The sequence below is a fragment of the Xenopus tropicalis genome, chromosome 9 (assembly GCF_000004195.4).
Source record: "Xenopus tropicalis strain Nigerian chromosome 9, UCB_Xtro_10.0, whole genome shotgun sequence".
Classification (NCBI taxonomy): domain Eukaryota; kingdom Metazoa; phylum Chordata; class Amphibia; order Anura; family Pipidae; genus Xenopus; species Xenopus tropicalis.
Window position 1 is genome coordinate 54,834,482 of NC_030685.2, and position 19,030 is coordinate 54,853,511.

The 19,030-nt window shown below is 38.7% G+C and overlaps 1 protein-coding gene across 3 annotated transcripts in view; it reads right to left on the minus strand.

Annotated features, from left to right (window-relative positions):
• The window catches only part of vps8 (VPS8, CORVET complex subunit), a 104,314-nt gene that overhangs the window by 46,667 nt on the left and 38,617 nt on the right, over positions 1 to 19,030 (minus strand). For all 3 annotated transcript variants that reach the window (XM_012970873.2, XM_012970874.3, XM_002936535.4), the window contains 5 exons: positions 15,237 to 15,459; positions 14,962 to 15,051; positions 12,906 to 12,957; positions 5,878 to 5,920; positions 5,516 to 5,588 (listed from right to left, as the gene is read on the minus strand). In XM_012970873.2, coding sequence (XP_012826327.1) covers positions 5,516 to 5,588; positions 5,878 to 5,920; positions 12,906 to 12,957; positions 14,962 to 15,051; positions 15,237 to 15,459 — 481 coding nt within the window. The remainder of the gene's footprint in view (positions 1 to 5,515; positions 5,589 to 5,877; positions 5,921 to 12,905; positions 12,958 to 14,961; positions 15,052 to 15,236; positions 15,460 to 19,030) is intronic.

Below are 19,030 nucleotides of genomic sequence, written 5' to 3' on the forward strand. Positions count from 1 at the left end.
TCCAACATTTGTTCATGTCTACAGAGGTACTGGCCAGGCTGCCTGTTTTTTTTTTTTTTTTTTGCAATGGGATTATTACTCTTCTTGATGGCTTTAGGAGAAGAGAAGATAAGAAAGATGAGCTTTCATACGGTATCAGGGTCGGACTGGGGGGTGAAGGGCCCACCGGGGCTCCCGTCCCAGGGGCCCTGCAGGTGCCCCCAGCCGGGCGCGTCCCCTAACCCCCCCTCGCAGGGCCCCCCACCCAACATCCTCCCCCAAGCGCATAAATTTGACACGTCAGGGGAGGAGCGGTCGGGAGGGGGAACGCCGGCAACGGTCGGGTCTGGGCCGCCGGGGCCCACCGGGATTTTTCCCGGTGTCCCAGTCCGACCCTGTACAGTATCCATCTTTTTAGCCAGTGGGCACTTGGATATTGTATAAGCAATGTTTCCTCTAATCATGCGCACACACATTTTGAGGCCAGTGCATACAACAAACTTCACACAAAACTTTGTGTGCCACAAACACATTTTGTATTTATTCTGACCTGGGCATACAGTTTTTAAAATATGCACCGGTCAAATGCACACAAACACACAAGTAAGGGCTCAGGTTGCAACCTTTTTGGGAAAAAAATGCCAGGCTTCCTATATTTTTATCTTTTCTCCCTACTACTAACATTGGCATCAATTGTCCTTGACACATTCATTTGTGTGACAATATGGAAAATTCTCAGTTTTCAAATTTTTCCTGCAATTTTTTTTAATTCGTGCTTTTTCAATTGTGATCTTTTTTTTATAAATAACTAGACATTTAGAGTCTAGAGTTTAGTCGTGGTTTCAAAAAGTTCTAATACCATAAAAATTTAAATGTTGATAAACGCCCCCCCCCCTTATACTTTTTGATTAAATTTTACCATTTGCATTACACATGCAGGAAGGGTTCTCCTAGCATAAATGTTCCCTTTAAGCTGTGCAGGCACACGCATTTTGAGACCACTGCACACAAAGAACTGTGAAAACACGAAATATTTTTTTCTGACCTGATCACAGGGTTTTAAAATGTGTGCGCAAAAATATTCTTTTGTGCACATATTTTAAAACCCTGTGATCAGGTCAGAAAAAAGACCTGAAGGAAATTGAGGGAACACTGTGTATTAGGTCTGGCAATGTGTGTCCAAAGTGTGCACACAGCTATATGCATTTGGGAAGCTGGGGATGTAAAGATGTAAGCAGGTAGATTTTCCCGAGTGGTTTTGAGTGGTGTGTTACAAAGGATCTTGGTGCTGCCTGTTAGCCTGTTAGCTGTGTAGTCTACCCTAGCATATTTAGTTAAAAAAAGGCTGTGTTGATTTTTATTTATTTTATATGCTGCAGCCCAGCAACTTTCATTAATTACAAGTCTCCCTAAAGTTGCATGATCTGATATGCTCACCCTAGAAACACAATTGAGAACACTCCGTGTTGGTGTATAAGCTCCCTGCATCATTCACTCTGTGTTCAACAGCAAGCTGGTAACAGCCTGATTGTTCCCCAGACAGCTTTTCCAGAGACTCTGCTGATGCATTAAAATTTAGGTAGAAAATTATCTATCCCTGACATTATGAAAACAAGGAACAGCCAGGGAACTGGAAAATACTAATATAAAACCTTTTTATTTGTGCATTCAGTTTCATCAGAAAATTATTTTATAGCAAAACCAGCAAACATGTAACTGGAGAGAACATTCCAACAAAACATGTTTCATTTGTTTTCAGTTGCTGGAAGAAAATCTGTCTGGAAGGCTCAATTAAAAGGAAAATTATAGCTCCTAAGAGCATTGTCTAGTTGAAATAAAAATGTACTTATAAATCATTTCTGACAAATGGAAGTGTACACTTGCATCTAATATCCTTTAATATTTGAAGCTGATTCAGCTGTTTAAAGACTTTCCTAAATGTTTGTAAATGTTACTTCCACTGAAGCCTGTATTGTAGCTAATATCCATAGGGTCTGCAGGCGTTGTTAGCTGCTTCATGCAGCATTTCTGCAGATGTAGGTCTCCTGCCCATCTAACTGAATGATAGTATTTTGAGAAATTCTTATGGCAGTCCTACCTTACTCGTAAGACCAAAGACCTAAATCACAATGGGCTGACTATCTACGAAATATATATATATATATATATAGTGTGAAATAATCTGTGGCCGGCACACCCGTAAAATTCAAAAAAATCCTTGATGAGGACCGAAACGTTGGTTCTGAACAATGAGTCTTCAATAAAAAGATTTTTTTGAATTTTACGGGTGTGCCGGCCACAGATTATTTCACGCTAAATACTTGAATTTTGGCTGTGCACCCCACAGAATACTAAAGCCTTGGAGTGCAGACACCATCAGGACTGATATATATATATATATATATATATATATATATATATAAATATAAAATAATCATCTTTGGCCAGCACACCCTTCAATGTTTCATCAAAAAAAATTTTTATTGCAGATATATTGTTAAAACCAACGTTTCGGTCCTTGTTAGGACCTTTCTCAAGGATAAAAAACAATAGTGCATCACATCACATCTAAATACCTGTGTACCCTAGCATGCTAGGGTACACAGGTATTTAGATGTGATGTGATGCACTATTGTTTTTTATCTTTGAGAAAGGTCCTAACAAGGACCGAAACGTTGGTTTTAACAATATATCTGCAATAAAAAAAAATTTTGATGAAACATTGAAGGGTGTGCTGGCCACAGATGATTATTTTCTATGCATACATAATTTTGGCTAAGCACCCTGCAGAATATTGAGCCTTGGAGTGCGGACACCATTTGGATTGAAATATATATATATATATATATATACAGTGGCTTGCAAAAGTATTCGGCCCCCTTGAACTTTTCCACATTTTGTCACATTACAGCCACAAACATGAATCAATTTTATTGGAATTCCACATGAAAGACCAATACAAAGTGGTGTACACGTGGGAAGTGGAACAAAAATCATACATGATTCCAAACATTTTTTACAAATAAATAACTGCAAAGTGGGGTGTGCGTAATTATTCAGCCCCCTGAGTCAATACTTTGTAGAACCACCTTTTGCTGCAATTACAGCTGCCAGGCTTTTAGGGTATGTCTCTACCAGCTTTGCACATCTAGAGACTGAAATCTTTGCCCATTCTTCTTTGCAAAACAGCTCCAGCTCAGTCAGATTAGATGGACAGCGTTTGTGAACAGCAGTTTTTAGATCTTGCCACAGATTCTCGATTGGATTTAGATCTGGACTTTGACTGGGCCATTCTAACACATGGATATGTTTTGTTTTAAACCATTCCATTGTTGCCCTGGCTTTATGTTTAGGGTCGTTGTCCTGCTGGAAGGTGAACCTCCGCCCCAGTCTCAAGTCTTTTGCAGACTCCAAGACTTCCAAGATTGCCCTGTATTTGGCTCCATCCATCTTCCCATCAACTCTGACCAGCTTCCCTGTCCCTGCTGAAGAGAAGCACCCCCAGAGCATGATGCTGCCACCACCATATTTCACAGTGGGGATGGTTTGTTCAGAGTGATGTACACTGTTAGTTTTCCACCTCACATAGCGTTTTGCATTTTGGCCAAAAAGTTCCATTTTGGTCTCATCTGACCAGAGCACCTTCTTCCATGTTTGCTGTGTCCCCCACATGGCTTGTGGCAAACTGCAAGCGGGACTTCTTATGGTTTTCTGTTAACAATGGCTTTCTTCTTGCCACTCTTCCATAAAGGCCAACTTTGTGCAGTGCACGACTAATAGTTGTCCTATGGACAGATTCCCCCACCTGAGCTGTAGATCTCTGCAGCTCATCCAGAGTCACCATGGGCCTCTTGGCTGCATTTCTGATCAGCGCTCTCCTTGTTCGGCCTGTGAGTTTAGGTGGACGGCCTTGTCTTGGTAGGTTTACAGTTGTGCCATACTCCTTCCATTTCTGAATGATCGGTGGAACAGTGCTCCGTGGGATGTTCAAGGCTTTGGAAATCTTTTTGTAGCCTAAGCCTGCTTTAAATTTCTCAATAACTTTATCCCTGACCTGTCTGGTGTGTTCTTTGGACTTCATGGTGTTGTTGCTCCCAGTATTCTCTTAGACAACCTCTGAGGCCGTCACAGAGCAGCTGTATTTGTACTGACATTAGATTACACACAGGTGCACTCTATTTAGTCATTAGCACTCATCAGGCAATGTCTATGGGCACCTGACTGCACTCAGACCAAAGGGGGCTGAATAATTATGCACACCCCACTTTGTAGTTATTTATTTGTAAAAAATGTTTGGAATCATGTATGATTTTCGTTCCACTTCTCACGTGTACACCACTTTGTATTGGTCTTTCATGTGGAATTCCAATAAAATTGATTCATGTTTGTGGCTGTAATGTGACAAAATATGGAAAAGTTCAAGGGGGCCGAATACTTTTGCAAGCCACTGTATATATATATATATATATATATATATCTCAAAGAAAATGTGTATATGCATATCCCTAGGTATGACAATGATAGTATTGGAAGCATTGAGTTCATGTAGCTATAGTTATAAAATTGGAGCTTTTTCCTTTAAGCAAAAGGCAAAAAAAGGGCTTAATTTGCGCCAGGGAATAACAATGACAATTTTCTTTAATAAGCATCAATTTGCAGCATGCTCTGTGTAATAACTGAAGAAGTAACTAGGAAAATGCCAGCCAGATAACATTTATGTTAAAAGGTATTATTCTCGAGATTCCATCCCTTTGAAGATCAGCCAACTGGAATATTATTGTCATTTCAAAACTGTGGCATTGCAGGCCGCTGGAGGTTTAAGAACAAATTAGGCCTTTTATAATTGCAGTATAGATACCTATACATACGGCATCAGACTAGGGTGTGCAGGGAGGTCAGTGTGGGAGAGTCCATGCTTCGGATCGGGTCAGTTTTTTTCCTGGTGTCCCACTGGCCTAGATCAACCCGGTACCAATAAGAATTTAAATGTAGCATTTTTTGGATTGGTTGACTGGACAGAAATGAACCCTGATAGTACTTATCACACACCTAGAGGTATTGAGAACATAGATTTTATATCCTATCTGTAGGTGGCATTGTGTTTAGCTATAACAAAATAACTTGAGCTACTTCTTGTAAAGTTTATTTCCGATATGGCAAACAGGAGTCATACAAGCTCTGAAATGCAACAGAGCAAGAAATTAAGGAGAAATACTGTTTCTGCAATGAAGGAGAACACCAACTAGCAAAATACTAAAAGAAAATGAAGTCTTTACTCCTTAATGATTAAGGGGTATATTTATCATGCTGTGTAAAAAGCGAAGCATTACTGGTGATATTGCATAGGGCAACCAATCAGCACTTAGATTTCAATAGTTAGAAAACCAAAGTAAAGCATCTTTTTGGCCGATATGAGCAACATCACTGGTAATGTTTTACTCCACTTTTTACACAGCATGATAAATATACCGCTTAGTGTTAGAGCTGATGAAAACAAAGTCTAAAAAATTAACTCAAGGAAATGGTTGCCACTAACCTGATTTTTCACCAAAGGCACAAGGTCTTCTGGAATATCCCCCAAAGGATATGCTCTTCCAGCCAAACTGGAACTATTGTCAAACAGAAAGAAAAAGATGAACTCAGATCTCTGGCCAACTGGTCAAGTTACTCCTTAAGCCTGGTAAAGTGTATGGTCTTTTTCTCTCCTCGCATTATTATGGCACATTGTAACACAAAGGTAGCGGAAACAATAAGCCCTTTATAGTGTAACATACCCCACCCATTATGCACAAGTTGTATGACATCAGCATCATCATTATTTTAATATCATGTGACATGAAAACTTTGAGTGTTTAAATTAACTAGTAATTTGATAGACAGAACACAAGAAAAACTCACCTGATGTAAACCAGCAGCTTGTTTCCCATCACAACTTGCTCATCTAGGATAGAAAACACTGCTTTATAACACAAAATAAAATGTAGGTGTGAGCAAGAAATACCCTTTAGCTTGTATGCCTTGTATGCATTTTTATATTGTTTCTTCTGTACCAAGGATAAAACCATAGAAGGCGATTTTCCATGCTGTAAAAAGCATCCTCACTGACAGCCTAATACCAATCTTTTTCTTACTTTGCTCTTTACCTAGATTGGTGGAGTTTACCATGTACTACCACCCCAACCCCAGTCTGAGTTTGGAATCTTTGATATAGATGTTATTCACTTTTGTATTGGGGTAAAAAATACAAGCTTTTATATCATATCATCATGGAGGGCAACAAACTATCCTTTCTGAATTATACATATTGCTTGGGTAGCTAAGGACTAGCCACTCAAATCCAAAATGATTAGATCCTAGTTTTAGTTCTACAATATCTTTGTGTTAACCATGACTTGTGGTGGACCAATGTAATACTTTCCTTTGAACTTTGTACCATTTACCACAAAGCACTGGCACCCACTACACCCAAAAGCTTCTCCAAGCTGAAGGCCACTACAGCTCAAAAAAAGAACAGGAGCCGTACGGATTTCTCTTGGGGGACAAAGGGGGTCCTATGTGTTTTATTAGCTAGGAAACAACACTAATGATGTACAGTTCTGTATGGCCCATACATTAAAAGGGATCTATCTGCCTCCAGGGCTGGATTTTGAAATTATGCACTTCTAGGGCAGTAATGGAGGCTGACCCACTCTCACAACACTACTCCCAACTCCTACATGCACCTATTTGTCTGTGGCTCTCTTTACCCGTTGCCTTTTACAGAGATAAAAAGGTAGAATGGAGCTGCACTGTGAACTAGACTGACTGAGTGCATCTCTATTTTCCCTTCTGTTGCTATCAGTAGGCAATTAAGCAGCATGCAATCGCTAAAACTTTGCCTCCCTGGATATGTGCCTTTGTGGCATTCCACAAATCCGGGTCTGTGTGCCTCCATCTTTATTTTGGGCTGTTGTGGTGGGCTAACATAACCATGTCCACTCTGAGCAAAAGGACCACCTCTTGTTTGCAGTAGCTGTGTGAATTTCATACATCACTTTAATTGCTTTGGAGCTAATTTCTTAGTAGCCATGACTAAATGTATGAATATACTATTTACTGCATTAACAAGAAAGGAAGCATGGATCAGTTAAACAGTTAACAAACAAGCAAATATAAATAGAAACTCCAGACAATCGTATCAGCAAAAAATAAAAAATATAGTTTACTGAGAGTGCATTTCTAGGGTAGGTGCGTCAAATGCACCATCACAATATCCACTAGAGAATAAAGAAAGAAACTAAGCTACAGAAAAACCCAGCAAAAACCAAAGAGGCAAAAATCCATAATGGCATTTTAAAAGCTTGGCAGCAATCCATCACAATAACCGGTGCATAGGTCAGAGGCAGCATAAGGTTACAGTATCATAAAAAATATGTTTCTGGTGTCGGTAAATAAAAAATTGGCATCTGCATGCAATGAGGTAGCACTAAATATCAAGTGAAACAAAATAATAGAGTTAGGCGTAGGCTGTGGTGGGGGGGATTAATGGAAGAGAGGGTCCTTATCAAAAGACACTACAAATTACTACACTGCAAAAGTGCTTAGAAGAGCGCTTTGACCAATTCTACATTTGTTATATTTTAAAAGAGAGCAGAACCCCTTAAAATGAAAAAGGCTAGAAATGGTATAATATTTATTCTAAACTTGCTGCACCAGCTGAAAGGTTCAGCATCTAGAGATCATTAACAGTAATGATTCAGGCTTTCAAAGTTGTCACAGGTGGTCGCAATCTTGGATTTTGTTTGGAGTGTCAGTGACACTTTCATGCTCAGTGTGCTCTGGGCAGCTGTAGAGAAGCTATTACTGTCATGATTTTTATGGTATACTTTTTATTTCTAAATTACACTGTTTACATAGCGAATAACTCACTCTACCATGTGCAGTGAATCAGCAGAAAAGAAAATGGAGAGCTCCTGGGGCATCTTCAGAGGCACTGATCTGCCCTGCTAATAAGCTGTGGTTGCCTTGGGCTGGTACAGAAGCCCAGAACATAATGTACAACATTTCTGCCCTCTAGTTAAGTTTAAGCCCCCCCTTTAAGATTTACATTTCCTTGAAAGGAAAAGAAAGGTGAAATTAATTACATGACACCCTGGGCTAATGCTCCTGCTCACTGAAAACTGTACCGGCACAGGGTAGTCCTGTAGGAGCAGTGGGTGTTCTCCATTATCTTCTCTTCTAGGCACTAGTGGGAAATGCCAATCTTTAGGCAAAAAGTTGGCTCTTTGTCTCTACTGTTCATGCGCCAACCTTGGGCCACTGAAGAATGAAGAAGTGGAAGAAGATAGCCGCTCCATAGTGCTCCTACAGAAATACCCAGGGCAGTATTCAGCTTTCAGCAATCATGATCAATGTTCTCTTCAGCTATGCGTTTGTGCACGCACACACACATTTTATTCTGACCTGAGCATACAGACGAGTTTAAAATGTGCTCACAACAGGGGTAGGTTGATTGGAGTGTTTGTGTACAGGCTGAGAGTCAGTCTGGTGTGGCCATAGCAAGTTGCAAATGTATAGAGAATTTCTACGTTTATTGTTCTCAGCATCTGTCTCCAAATAACCGCTGCATCTGCTATTTGCTGTGGAAGCTGCCAGATACACATAGATTTAAAGGGAAAGTACAACTTACGGAGATATTTTGGATCCTTTTGCAATGAAAATTACTAGTTTATTTTAAGTTTTACACTATGAAGATACAGTTGCAAGAAAAAGTATGTGAACCCTTTGGAATTATACGGATTTCTGCACAAATTAGTCATAAAATGTGATCTGATCTTCATCTAAGTCACAACAATAGACAATCACAGTCTGCTTAAACTAATACCACAAATATAATAAAATGTTTCAATGTTTTTATTGAAAACACCACGTAAACATTCACAGTGCAGGTGGAAAAAGTATGTGAACCCCTAGACTAGTGACATCTCCAAAAGCTAATTGGAGTGAGGTGTCAGCCAACTGGAGTCCAATCAATGAGATGAGATTGGAGGTGTTGGTTACAGCTGCCCTATAAAAAACACCAGTTTTGGGTTTGCTTTTCCCAAGAAGCATTGCCTGATGTGAATGATGCCTCGCACAAAAGAGCTCTTAGAAGACCTACGATTAAGAATTGTTGACTTGCATAAAGCTGGAAAGGATTATAAAAGTATCTCTAAAAGCCTTGCTGTTCATCAGTCCACGGTAAGACAAATTGTCTATAAATGGAGAAAATTCAGCACTGCTGCTACTCTCACCAGGAGTGGCTGTCTTGTAAAGATGACTGCAAGAGAACAGTGCAGAATGCTCAATAAGGTGAAAAAGAATCCTAGAGCGTCAGCTTAAGACTTACAAAAGTGTCTGGCATCTGCTAACATCCCTGTTAGCGAATCTACGATACATAAAACACTAAACAAGAATGGATTTCATGGGAGAATACCACAGAGGAAGCCACTGCTGTCCAAAAAAAACATTGCTGCACGTTTAAAGTTTGCAAAAGAGCAACTGAATGTTCCACAGCAGTACTGGCAAAATATTCTGTGGACAGATGAAACCAAAGTTGAGTTGTTTGGAAGAAACACACAACACTATGGGGCTGATTTACTTACCCACGAACGGGTCGAATGGAGTCCGATTGCGTTTTTTTCGTAATGATCGGTACTTTGCGATTTTTTCGTATGTCTTGCGATTTTTTCGGATTCTTTACGAATTTTTCGGATCCAATACGATTTTTGCGTAAAAACGCGAGTTTTCCTATCCATTACGAAAGTTGCGTAAAAAGTTGCGCATTTTGCGTAGCGTTAAAACTTACGCGAAAAATGCGCAACTTTTCGCGTAAGTTTTAACGCTACGCAAAATGCGCAACTTTTTACGCAACTTTCGTAATGGATACGAAAAACTCGCGTTTTTACGCAAAATCGTATTGGTAACGAAAAATTCGTACAGAATCCGAAAAAATCGCAAAACATACGAAAAAGTCGCAAAATGTTCGTTTTCAAGTCGGAACTTTTCCAATTCGGGTCGGATTCGTGGGTTAGTAAATCAGCCCCTATGTGTGGAGAAAAAGAGGCACAGCGGATTGCTATCATCGAAGGAAAAATGAATTCTCAAGTTTATCAAGACATTTTGCAGGAGAACTTAAGGCCATCTGTCCACCGGCTGAATCTCAGCAGAAGATGGGTGTTGCAATGGACAACGACCCAAAGCATAGAAGTAAATCAACAACAGAATAGCTTAAAGAGATACTCACACCAGAAATTAAATATTTTTTTACATCTATCATAACATTGTCTTTGCAAGAACTTTATAATTTTTCCATAAATGCTTTCACATTATCTATCTGATCCCCCATGTTCCTCTGTGACGGGGCTGCCATATTTGTGCAGCAGTAGTCCGTTAGCATTAGAAGCTATAACAGGCTGAGAAGGGACAGTCAGGTTGGCAAAACAGTCAGGTATAGGAACTTCAGGTAACAATTACTTACATAAGCAGCCCTATCAGGGAAAAACCATCAACATGACCTATAGGGAACTTTTTACGTATATTCATATTTTGAAAAGTAATTTTTTTTTGTGTCAGTATCACTTTAAACAGAAGAAAATATGCCTTCTGGAGTGGCCCAGTCAGAGTCCTGACCTCTACCCGATTGAGATGCTGTGGCATGACCTCAAGAAAGCGATTTACACCAGACATCCCAAGAATATTGCTGAACTGAAACAGTTCTGTAAAGAGGAATGGTCAAGAATTACTCCTAACTGTTGTGCACGTCTGATCTGCAACTACAGGAAACATTTGGTTGAAGTTATTGCTGCCAAAGCAGGTTCAACCAGTTATTAAATCCAGGGGTTCACATACTTTTCCACCTGCACTGTGAATGTTCACATGGTGTGTTAAATAAAAACATGGAAACATTTAATTATTTGTGTGGTATTCGTTTAAGCAGACTGTGATTGTCTATTGTTGTGACTTAGATGAAGATTAGATCACATTTTATGATCAATTTGTGCAGAAATTCACATACTTTTTCTTAAAACTGTATTCACATTTTAATACTCATTTCTCCCACCTGCAGGCTTTTGATTTGTTCATCTTTAGGGATTAGAAATTTTTTTCACCTAATACAGATCTGTGGCTAAATTTTGTAGTTTTGTGAGTGGTGAAAATTTTCTGTGCTAGATGTCACTATATGTTTTGTTTTGCCCTAAGAGCTCATACACATGGGCATTTGTGTTTGCTGTGTGGTAGATTTTATATGTGTTCCATCATATGGCAACATAGGCAATGACATCTGCAATCACTTTGCCCTTGGGTACAGACTCATGGAGATAGACAGACAGAGGTACTAAAAGAATTCTGCCTGTAGTTGGGGAATGATGGGAGCTACAAGATGCAGATATAGTTTATACAGGAGCAGTGGCCAGCTCCATGTTGGTTTGAGGTCAGTTGGTTTGAGGTGAGAGCTATGTGCAGTCCAGTCAAGTTCTCCCAATGGCTTTGTCCATGTGGCCATTATTGTGCTAAAACAGGAAAGATCCTCAAACTGTAGCCAAAAAGTAGGAAGAATAGAATTGTCAAGAATGTCATTGTTAACCTTTGAGTTAACCATTAGTATGATGTAGAAAGTGCTATTCCACAATTTGCAATTGGCCTTTATTTTTGATTGTTTGTAGCTTTTTAATGATTTTACATATTGTTCACATATTGCTCTCTGGTTTGGAGTTTTAGCTGCTCTCTCATTGCTAGGGTCCAAACTACCTTAGCAACCAGGGAATGGTTTGATTGAGAAACTAGAAAAAATAAGTTTTAAAAAGTAACAATAACACAAACGCTCACAGAGCAATAGTTTTTTGGCTGCAATTAGTGACAAGAAGGCTAAAAATAATTAAGACCAATTGAAAAGTTGCTAAGAATGTGCCATTCTATAACATACTAGAAGTTAACTTAAAGGTAAACCACCCCTTTAAAGTTAAAACCTAGAATGGAACAAGGAGCTCTTAGCCAAAGAATAACATAAAAAATTTTTCATGATTCTTATTTTTCCTTAAAAATAAGATTTTGACGCAGAAAAAACACGTTTTTTTCACCATGTACTTGTACAAAGTAATCATGTCCCCTCGCAAGCGCCTCTTTTCCAGAGAAAACAACCCCAACCTCGACAGTCTAACCTCATAGTTTAAATCTTCACAAAAACTTTGATGAATTATATTATACAGAATTAACCATCCTTCCCAGTATTCAGTGTCCATAAGTGAAACCTCCATAAGCAAGGCATAATTCAAACAATGGGTATAGATCTGCAAAAATGAATACATAAAAATCCATAAAAACATACTCCATCAATCTTATTAAAAACATTATCCCTTTAAACAGTTTCCTATGTCCTTAACATACATTATTGTTACATAAGTCTCAATTTAACCTTATAACCTTTTTTTAGTTTTGGAAACAAAATTTAGGATTGGTTACACTGTTAAAAGGTTATAAGGTTAATTTGAGACTATTCATCAAAGTTTTTGTGAATCATGTATTGCACAATTTTGATAAAGTTTTTTAGAGTGTTTTAAAGGTTAATATATCAACCGAACAATCACATATGTTAATGTTGTGACTATTTAATCATGTGCACTGCTGTGTGTCTGTATGCCTGACGAAGGGGTACGCCCCCGAAATGTTGCATTTTGAATAAACACGCAAGGGCTAAGCCCTGCTTGCATCTTACTTGCTGTGCTGGCTGAAATACTTTGATACAGCCACACTTGGGGCATAAAGCTTTTAACTGAAGTGAAATTGCTAAGGATGTATAGAGTTACAGTTCTACTACAACACCTGGCGGGAGTTGCTTGAATAGTTAACCCTTTTCCTCCTCACAAAAAAAATGTACAAAAAAAAGCACATGAATGTGTGAGCCATACCAGTTAGTGACTTCCCAGAGTTGATAGGTGCAGAGATGGCATTAAATAGTTTCTGTAAAAAAAAAGTAAGAAAGTATTGTATTTCCAACAAGATTGAAGTGTTCATACTGCAGCTTTATCTTAACTACAAAAATAAATTATTTTCTTACTATAACCTTCTTTTATATATAAATACTCCTCTCTTTTTGGCCTCCTGTGCAGACATTTTTCTTGCGCAGACAACACCACATACAAGTGATAACAAGCTAAAATCATACCTAATGCAGGCTCTGTGTGAGTTTAGTGTTGCATCCCTAACAACCAGAGATGATAAAGGATGTAAAAGAATTATAAAACAAAAGGATACAACCCTACATACCAGGCTGCTTTCTGGGGTCCTATATTGGTTTTCATGGCTTATATTACAAATATTGTTTGTTTTAAAACAATTTAATTACAAATCAGAAGTTCATACATTTTATGCTAGATTTCTAATTATCACAAGGAAAAAAGCTAATTCTTGAATTAACTGATAAAGCAAAGATTTACAAATATAAAGATTTGGGAAACATAGGAGTCATTACAGGTATAGGATCTGTTATCGGGAAACCAATTATCCAGAGAGCTCGGAAGGGCTATCTCTCATAGACTCCATTATAGGCAAATAATACAAATTTTTAAAAGTGATTTTCTTTTTCTCTGTAATAATAAAACAGTACCTTGTACTTGATCATAACTAAGACATAATTAAAAGACACGTCAATCCAAAAAACAAAAGAAAACAAAACTCTAAGAAACTTTGCAATATGAATTACAAAGTTTTATTGCTTTAAAAGTATTTTGTAATTGTAATTGCTACTGAGAGCAGCATTTGCTTAACTCCTGGTAACTCGTAGGGTGAAGACATATGGGGTGATTAGTCACCCTGACTTTTAAAAAACTAATCGCAGCAATTTAGCTGCCATGGGTTAATATAAGAGTCGCCCTGATCTATTGTGCACCATTTGCGGTGTGCCGATTAGTCGCAGCAACTTTTCCAAAAAAAATCGCCCATGTATCTTCACCCTTAAAGAAGAAGTATACCCCCAGAATGAATACTTAACCAACTAAAAATGTATATTATGTTGTGACCAATTAAAGAATCTTGCCAAACTGGAATATATATATCAGTAAATATTGCTCTTTTACATCCTTTTCCCTTGAGCCACCATTTAGTGATGAGCTGTGTGTTCCCTCAGAGATCTCATGACCATAAATAATGCAGCTTTAACTATAACAGAAAGAAGCGTGGCAGCAAAAGGTAGAATACTGTCCGGTAATTGGCTGATGTGGCCTAGCATGTATGTGTGCCTTGGCTTGTTTGAGTACACTGTGAATCCTATGATTTGAGGAGGTGGCCCTTAATTCTTAAAATGGCAATTTTCTATTTAGGAGTACCCAATAGCACATACGACTAAAAAAGTGAAGCAGGGTTTTACATATACTATAAGCTTGCTTATGCAACATTGTTGCGAGCGGAGGCCCAGCACAACCAAGTTACGCTACTGATAATCACATATAAATTGCAGCACTGGAGTTACTGTGAAATTCACACCTTAAATTTAAAGTGGACCCTGTCACCCAGACATAAAAAGCTGTATAATAAAAGTCTTTTTCAAATGAAACATGAAACACAAATTTAAAAATCCCAGCTGTCAATCATATATTGCCTGACCCGCCTCTATGCCTTAGGCATAGAGGCGGGGCAGACAAGTACTTTAACTTTCAATTTAGCTCTCACTTTTCCCCTCCCTCCTAACCATCTAATTGTGTAGCCAGTACATGGGCCTGGGCCCATCTGGTCCCCCATTCTGGCACATACACAAGATTTTAGGGTGATACAAAGCCTGCCTTAATAACAGTGCCCACAAAATGGCAGCTGCCTATTTGATGTGATTGTGTAATTCCAGGACTGAAGGAAACAAGATTTATATTACTTATTACTTAAGTGAAGTTTATTTTGCTTAACAAACACAATAGAAAAGAATTTTTAATTATTTCTTAGGGTGACAGGTCCCCTTTAAGATATCATTCTCACCTCCATTGGACTAATAAAATCATTTGTTCCTTTGTTGTACACATAGATCACTGCATCATAAAGTCTATGTTCCCAGCACATGTGGACAATCTAAAAACAAAAACAAAAAGCACAATAGTTCCATTTTAGATTCTATACACTGTATTTGCAAAAGTCCCATACATATTTTCTGTTCATCAAAGAGCATTCATAGCACAACTGCATAGATGAAGTGTCAAAACACAGTGATGGAGCTGACTGACCCCAAAGGTCCAAGGAAGTAAAGCTGAACTCACATTTTGTATGTCCAGGCTGGTGATGTCCATGTGCACAATACAAGCCTCAACACTTTCCATCTGCCCTTGGTCCTGGAAATGGAGGAGCAGATCCTTCATGACATGTGCAGTCAGCCCTGGCAGCTGGTCCCGTAACAGGTATGGTTCTAAGCACTCCAAGAAAACACCTTTGGCCACACAGTTCTCACTTAACTTGTCATACATCTGGCTAAAAAGGATATCCCTGAAATGAGAGTATATAATAATAGATGAGCCTTGTATAATTGGGATGCATTGTAAAACACAACTGCACAAATGGCACTAATTTAACAGCTGATTAAAGGCACAGCAATTTACACTGTTAAATTTTCTAAGGATAATCCACTGTGGTATCAAAAGGGTATTAATTATTTAACAGCATGTAACATATTATAGATTAGGTTGGACATGTATGACATACTGAATATACATTGCTGTCAGTTATATTGTAAGCTCTCACAAGCAGGGTCCTCACCCTACTGTATCTAAGGGCAATTTTAACTGAGCATCTGTTGTTTGTCTGAAATGTTGGTCTGTATATGTAAAGTATCATGTCTTGTATTAGTAGCCACTATTCTGTAAAGTGCTGGTGCTACACAAATAATAATGATAGTACAGGTACGGGATCCTTTTTTCCCGAAACCTGTTATTCAGACAGCTCATGATTATGCAAAGGCCATCCCCCATAGACTTCATTTTAATGAAACAATTAAGGTTTTAAAAAATGATTATACTTTTCTCTGTAATAATAAAGCAGTACCTTGTACTTGAACCCCAACTAAGATATAATTAATCCTTATTGGAGGTAATTAATGTTTAATTATTAATGTTTAAATAATAATAATAATAATAATAAATGTAATCCAACCAACCTGTAACAATGTTACATTAATGCGTGTTTGAGATTCAGGTTTAAGCGCACCTAAACGTGTTCACTAATTGATTTTCTTATAATCTGCCCGGTTGTACTCAAGTGTTCAGAGTTGTGTTTTCTTGCACTCACATTTCATCACATATTTTCAGATGCAACATACTGCATTTCCGTGCATTTATAATTCTGTAGAACAGGGGGCTGCATTTAGAACTGACAAAAACGCACTTAGCTACGTTTAAAAAACACATATAAATGCACATGATGCTTTTTTTGTGCTCAGCATGCTTTTGTAAACGCAGTAAAAGAACGCTTGTCAGTATGAGCCCTTATGCAGTAAAAAGAAAGGTTCTGAAATATAGTGTAAATACCACTCTATTTACTTATATGAATGTAGAAAAGAGAATCTTTGTAATTCAGGCTTCCTACTGCCCCTTATTAGTCACTGTATCCAAGCCTACCCCCTCTTTGTTTTACAATAACAGCGACTGGCACCTGTGACATCACCTTCATGTTGCCGCACTTTGCATTTCCCTTTGTCTCGGTGGAATTTGTAGCAGCCAGAGTTCATGCCAAGGCCATAGGCCTGTCTGACTATGCATGAGTGTGTTGGGAGCTCAAAGAGATATATTCCCAGCTCACAATGAACTTAGAAGTGCAAAATAGATGTTAATGCTCTTGATATCTGAAGGGTCAGAGGCATACAGAACACTGCTGACCCCCACTGGCAGTACAAGGGGAGGTCAGCATTGCTTGTTAACAAACTAGTAAATTAGTTAATCTCAAGGCAGCTAGGATACAATCTAGAATACAAGATGTAAGATATCTATAAGTGAAAAACAACGTTCTCACTGAAGATTCACAAGGCCCATTAAAGCCCATGGCATAAGTTGGTCAGAAAATAATGACAGACTGACTCTAGGTCATTTAAAAGGCAAGACCATGCCAGCATTTACAGACATAAATGCTTCTTATAGATATATTACTCATTGGCGAGACCACCAACCAAATGGATCTTTTCCCGAATATGCCAACCTAAGGTGGGCGATATCATTCTAATCCAATTGTTTGGCCCTAGGGCAAAATGGTCATACTACAATGAATACAAGCCGTTGGAGTAAGGGCCGCATCAATGAGCTGATGAGGTTCACAATCCGTCAGGACAATCAAGCCTGCCCCATCGACATCTGGACGATTATTGGCCAGATATCAGTTGGGTAGGTCCAACGGAGAGCCCCATTCAAGCGCAGATAAGCTGCCAAATTGGTCTGAAGGACCCGAATTGGCACCTTAATCTGCCCGTCTATGGCCAAATTAATTCTAATTTACCAGTTTGCTGACCGCTTGCACAACCAACGGGGGGGTTCAGCAACACTCTATGGGGCTGATTTACTAAGACACGATTTCGAATCCGAATTGGAAAAATTCCGATTGGAAACGAACATTTTGTGACTTTTTCGGTAATTTTGCGATTTTTTCGTATTTTTTGCGATTTTTTTCGGCGTCTTTACGATTTTTGCGTAAAAACGCGAGTTTTTCGTAGCCATTACGAAAGTTGAGCAAAGTCGCGATTTTTTCGTAGCGTTAACACTTGCGCGCAAAGTCGCGCCTTTTTCGTAGCGTTAAAACTTAAAAGGCGCAACGTTTCGCGCAAGTTTTAATGCTACGAAAAAATCGCGACTTTGCGCAACTTTCGTAATGGCTACGAAAAACTCGCGTTTTTACGCAAAAATCGTAAAGACGCCGAAAAAATCGCAAAAGATACGAAAAAATCGCAAAAGATACGAAAAAAAATCGCAAAATTACCGATCATTACGAAAAAAACGCAATCGGACGCATTCGGCCCGTTCGTGGGTTAGTAAATGTGCCCCTATGTGCCTCTGACTAGTGGTGTAACTACCATACAGCAGAGCCCACAGCCATAGGGGGCCTGGGTGACATGGGGCTAGGACTGCCGTGACTGCTGAATGGTAGTCTCCCTCATTAGTGCCTTAAAGTTTGTCCTGTGTATGGGGTCAAGAACGACAGGAGGCCCGGACAGTATTAGACAGTATTTGCCATTTTCTGCCAGTGCAAAAACTACTACTAAAAACATTCATGCATTAAATAAATTCAGTATGATTGTTTTGTCACCAGTATGGCTTTATGCAGCATAGTTTCAAGGCATATTTTATTTCTACAGAGAAAAATAAAATCATGTAAAAAAAAAAAAAAAAAAAAAACAGAATTCCAGTGTAATTCAGAGCTTTGCAGATTCAGAATAAGAGCTGCTGGGAAATTTTAGGAGCCATGACTAACCGGTTGCAGGGAGTTCATGAACAGTAACTATTCCTTGTGTACAGGTTGTGAAATTGTCCAAGGATATGACAGTTAATTAGACATTCTTTTATTTTTTGTAATCCTTATCAGGTCTGACTGATAAGGATTAAACAACACAACCATGGATAAATATTTAATTTAGTTTAGACATAATTTATTAAAATTCTATTTTCAGGAACAAAATCCTAAATCCAGCAATCTGTAAAAGAACCTAAGGGCCTCGTTATGTAGGCTGAACCATATGGTTACCAGCAGCAAGAAGAGTATGTAGCTGTGTCGGGAAAATAAAGATAGCAGAAAAACAATGACAAGCAGAAGGCATGCATTCATACACAGTAGGCACTTCACAATAATTGTGGAAAAAGCAATAAACGAGACCAAGAAGGAATCATGAAGACAGCTGACAACATTAAAGCCATACAAGCCAATTTCATTATGATACACTTATTTGTTCATTCAAATATAGCAGGTCCGTTGACCAAATGTGTGGTTCTCAGGGGAAGCGGGCAGTACAAGTATGCCATATACCAAAGTGGGTAGCAATTGTTTTCTGGTCAGGGATCCCAGGCCATAAAAAAGATTCTCA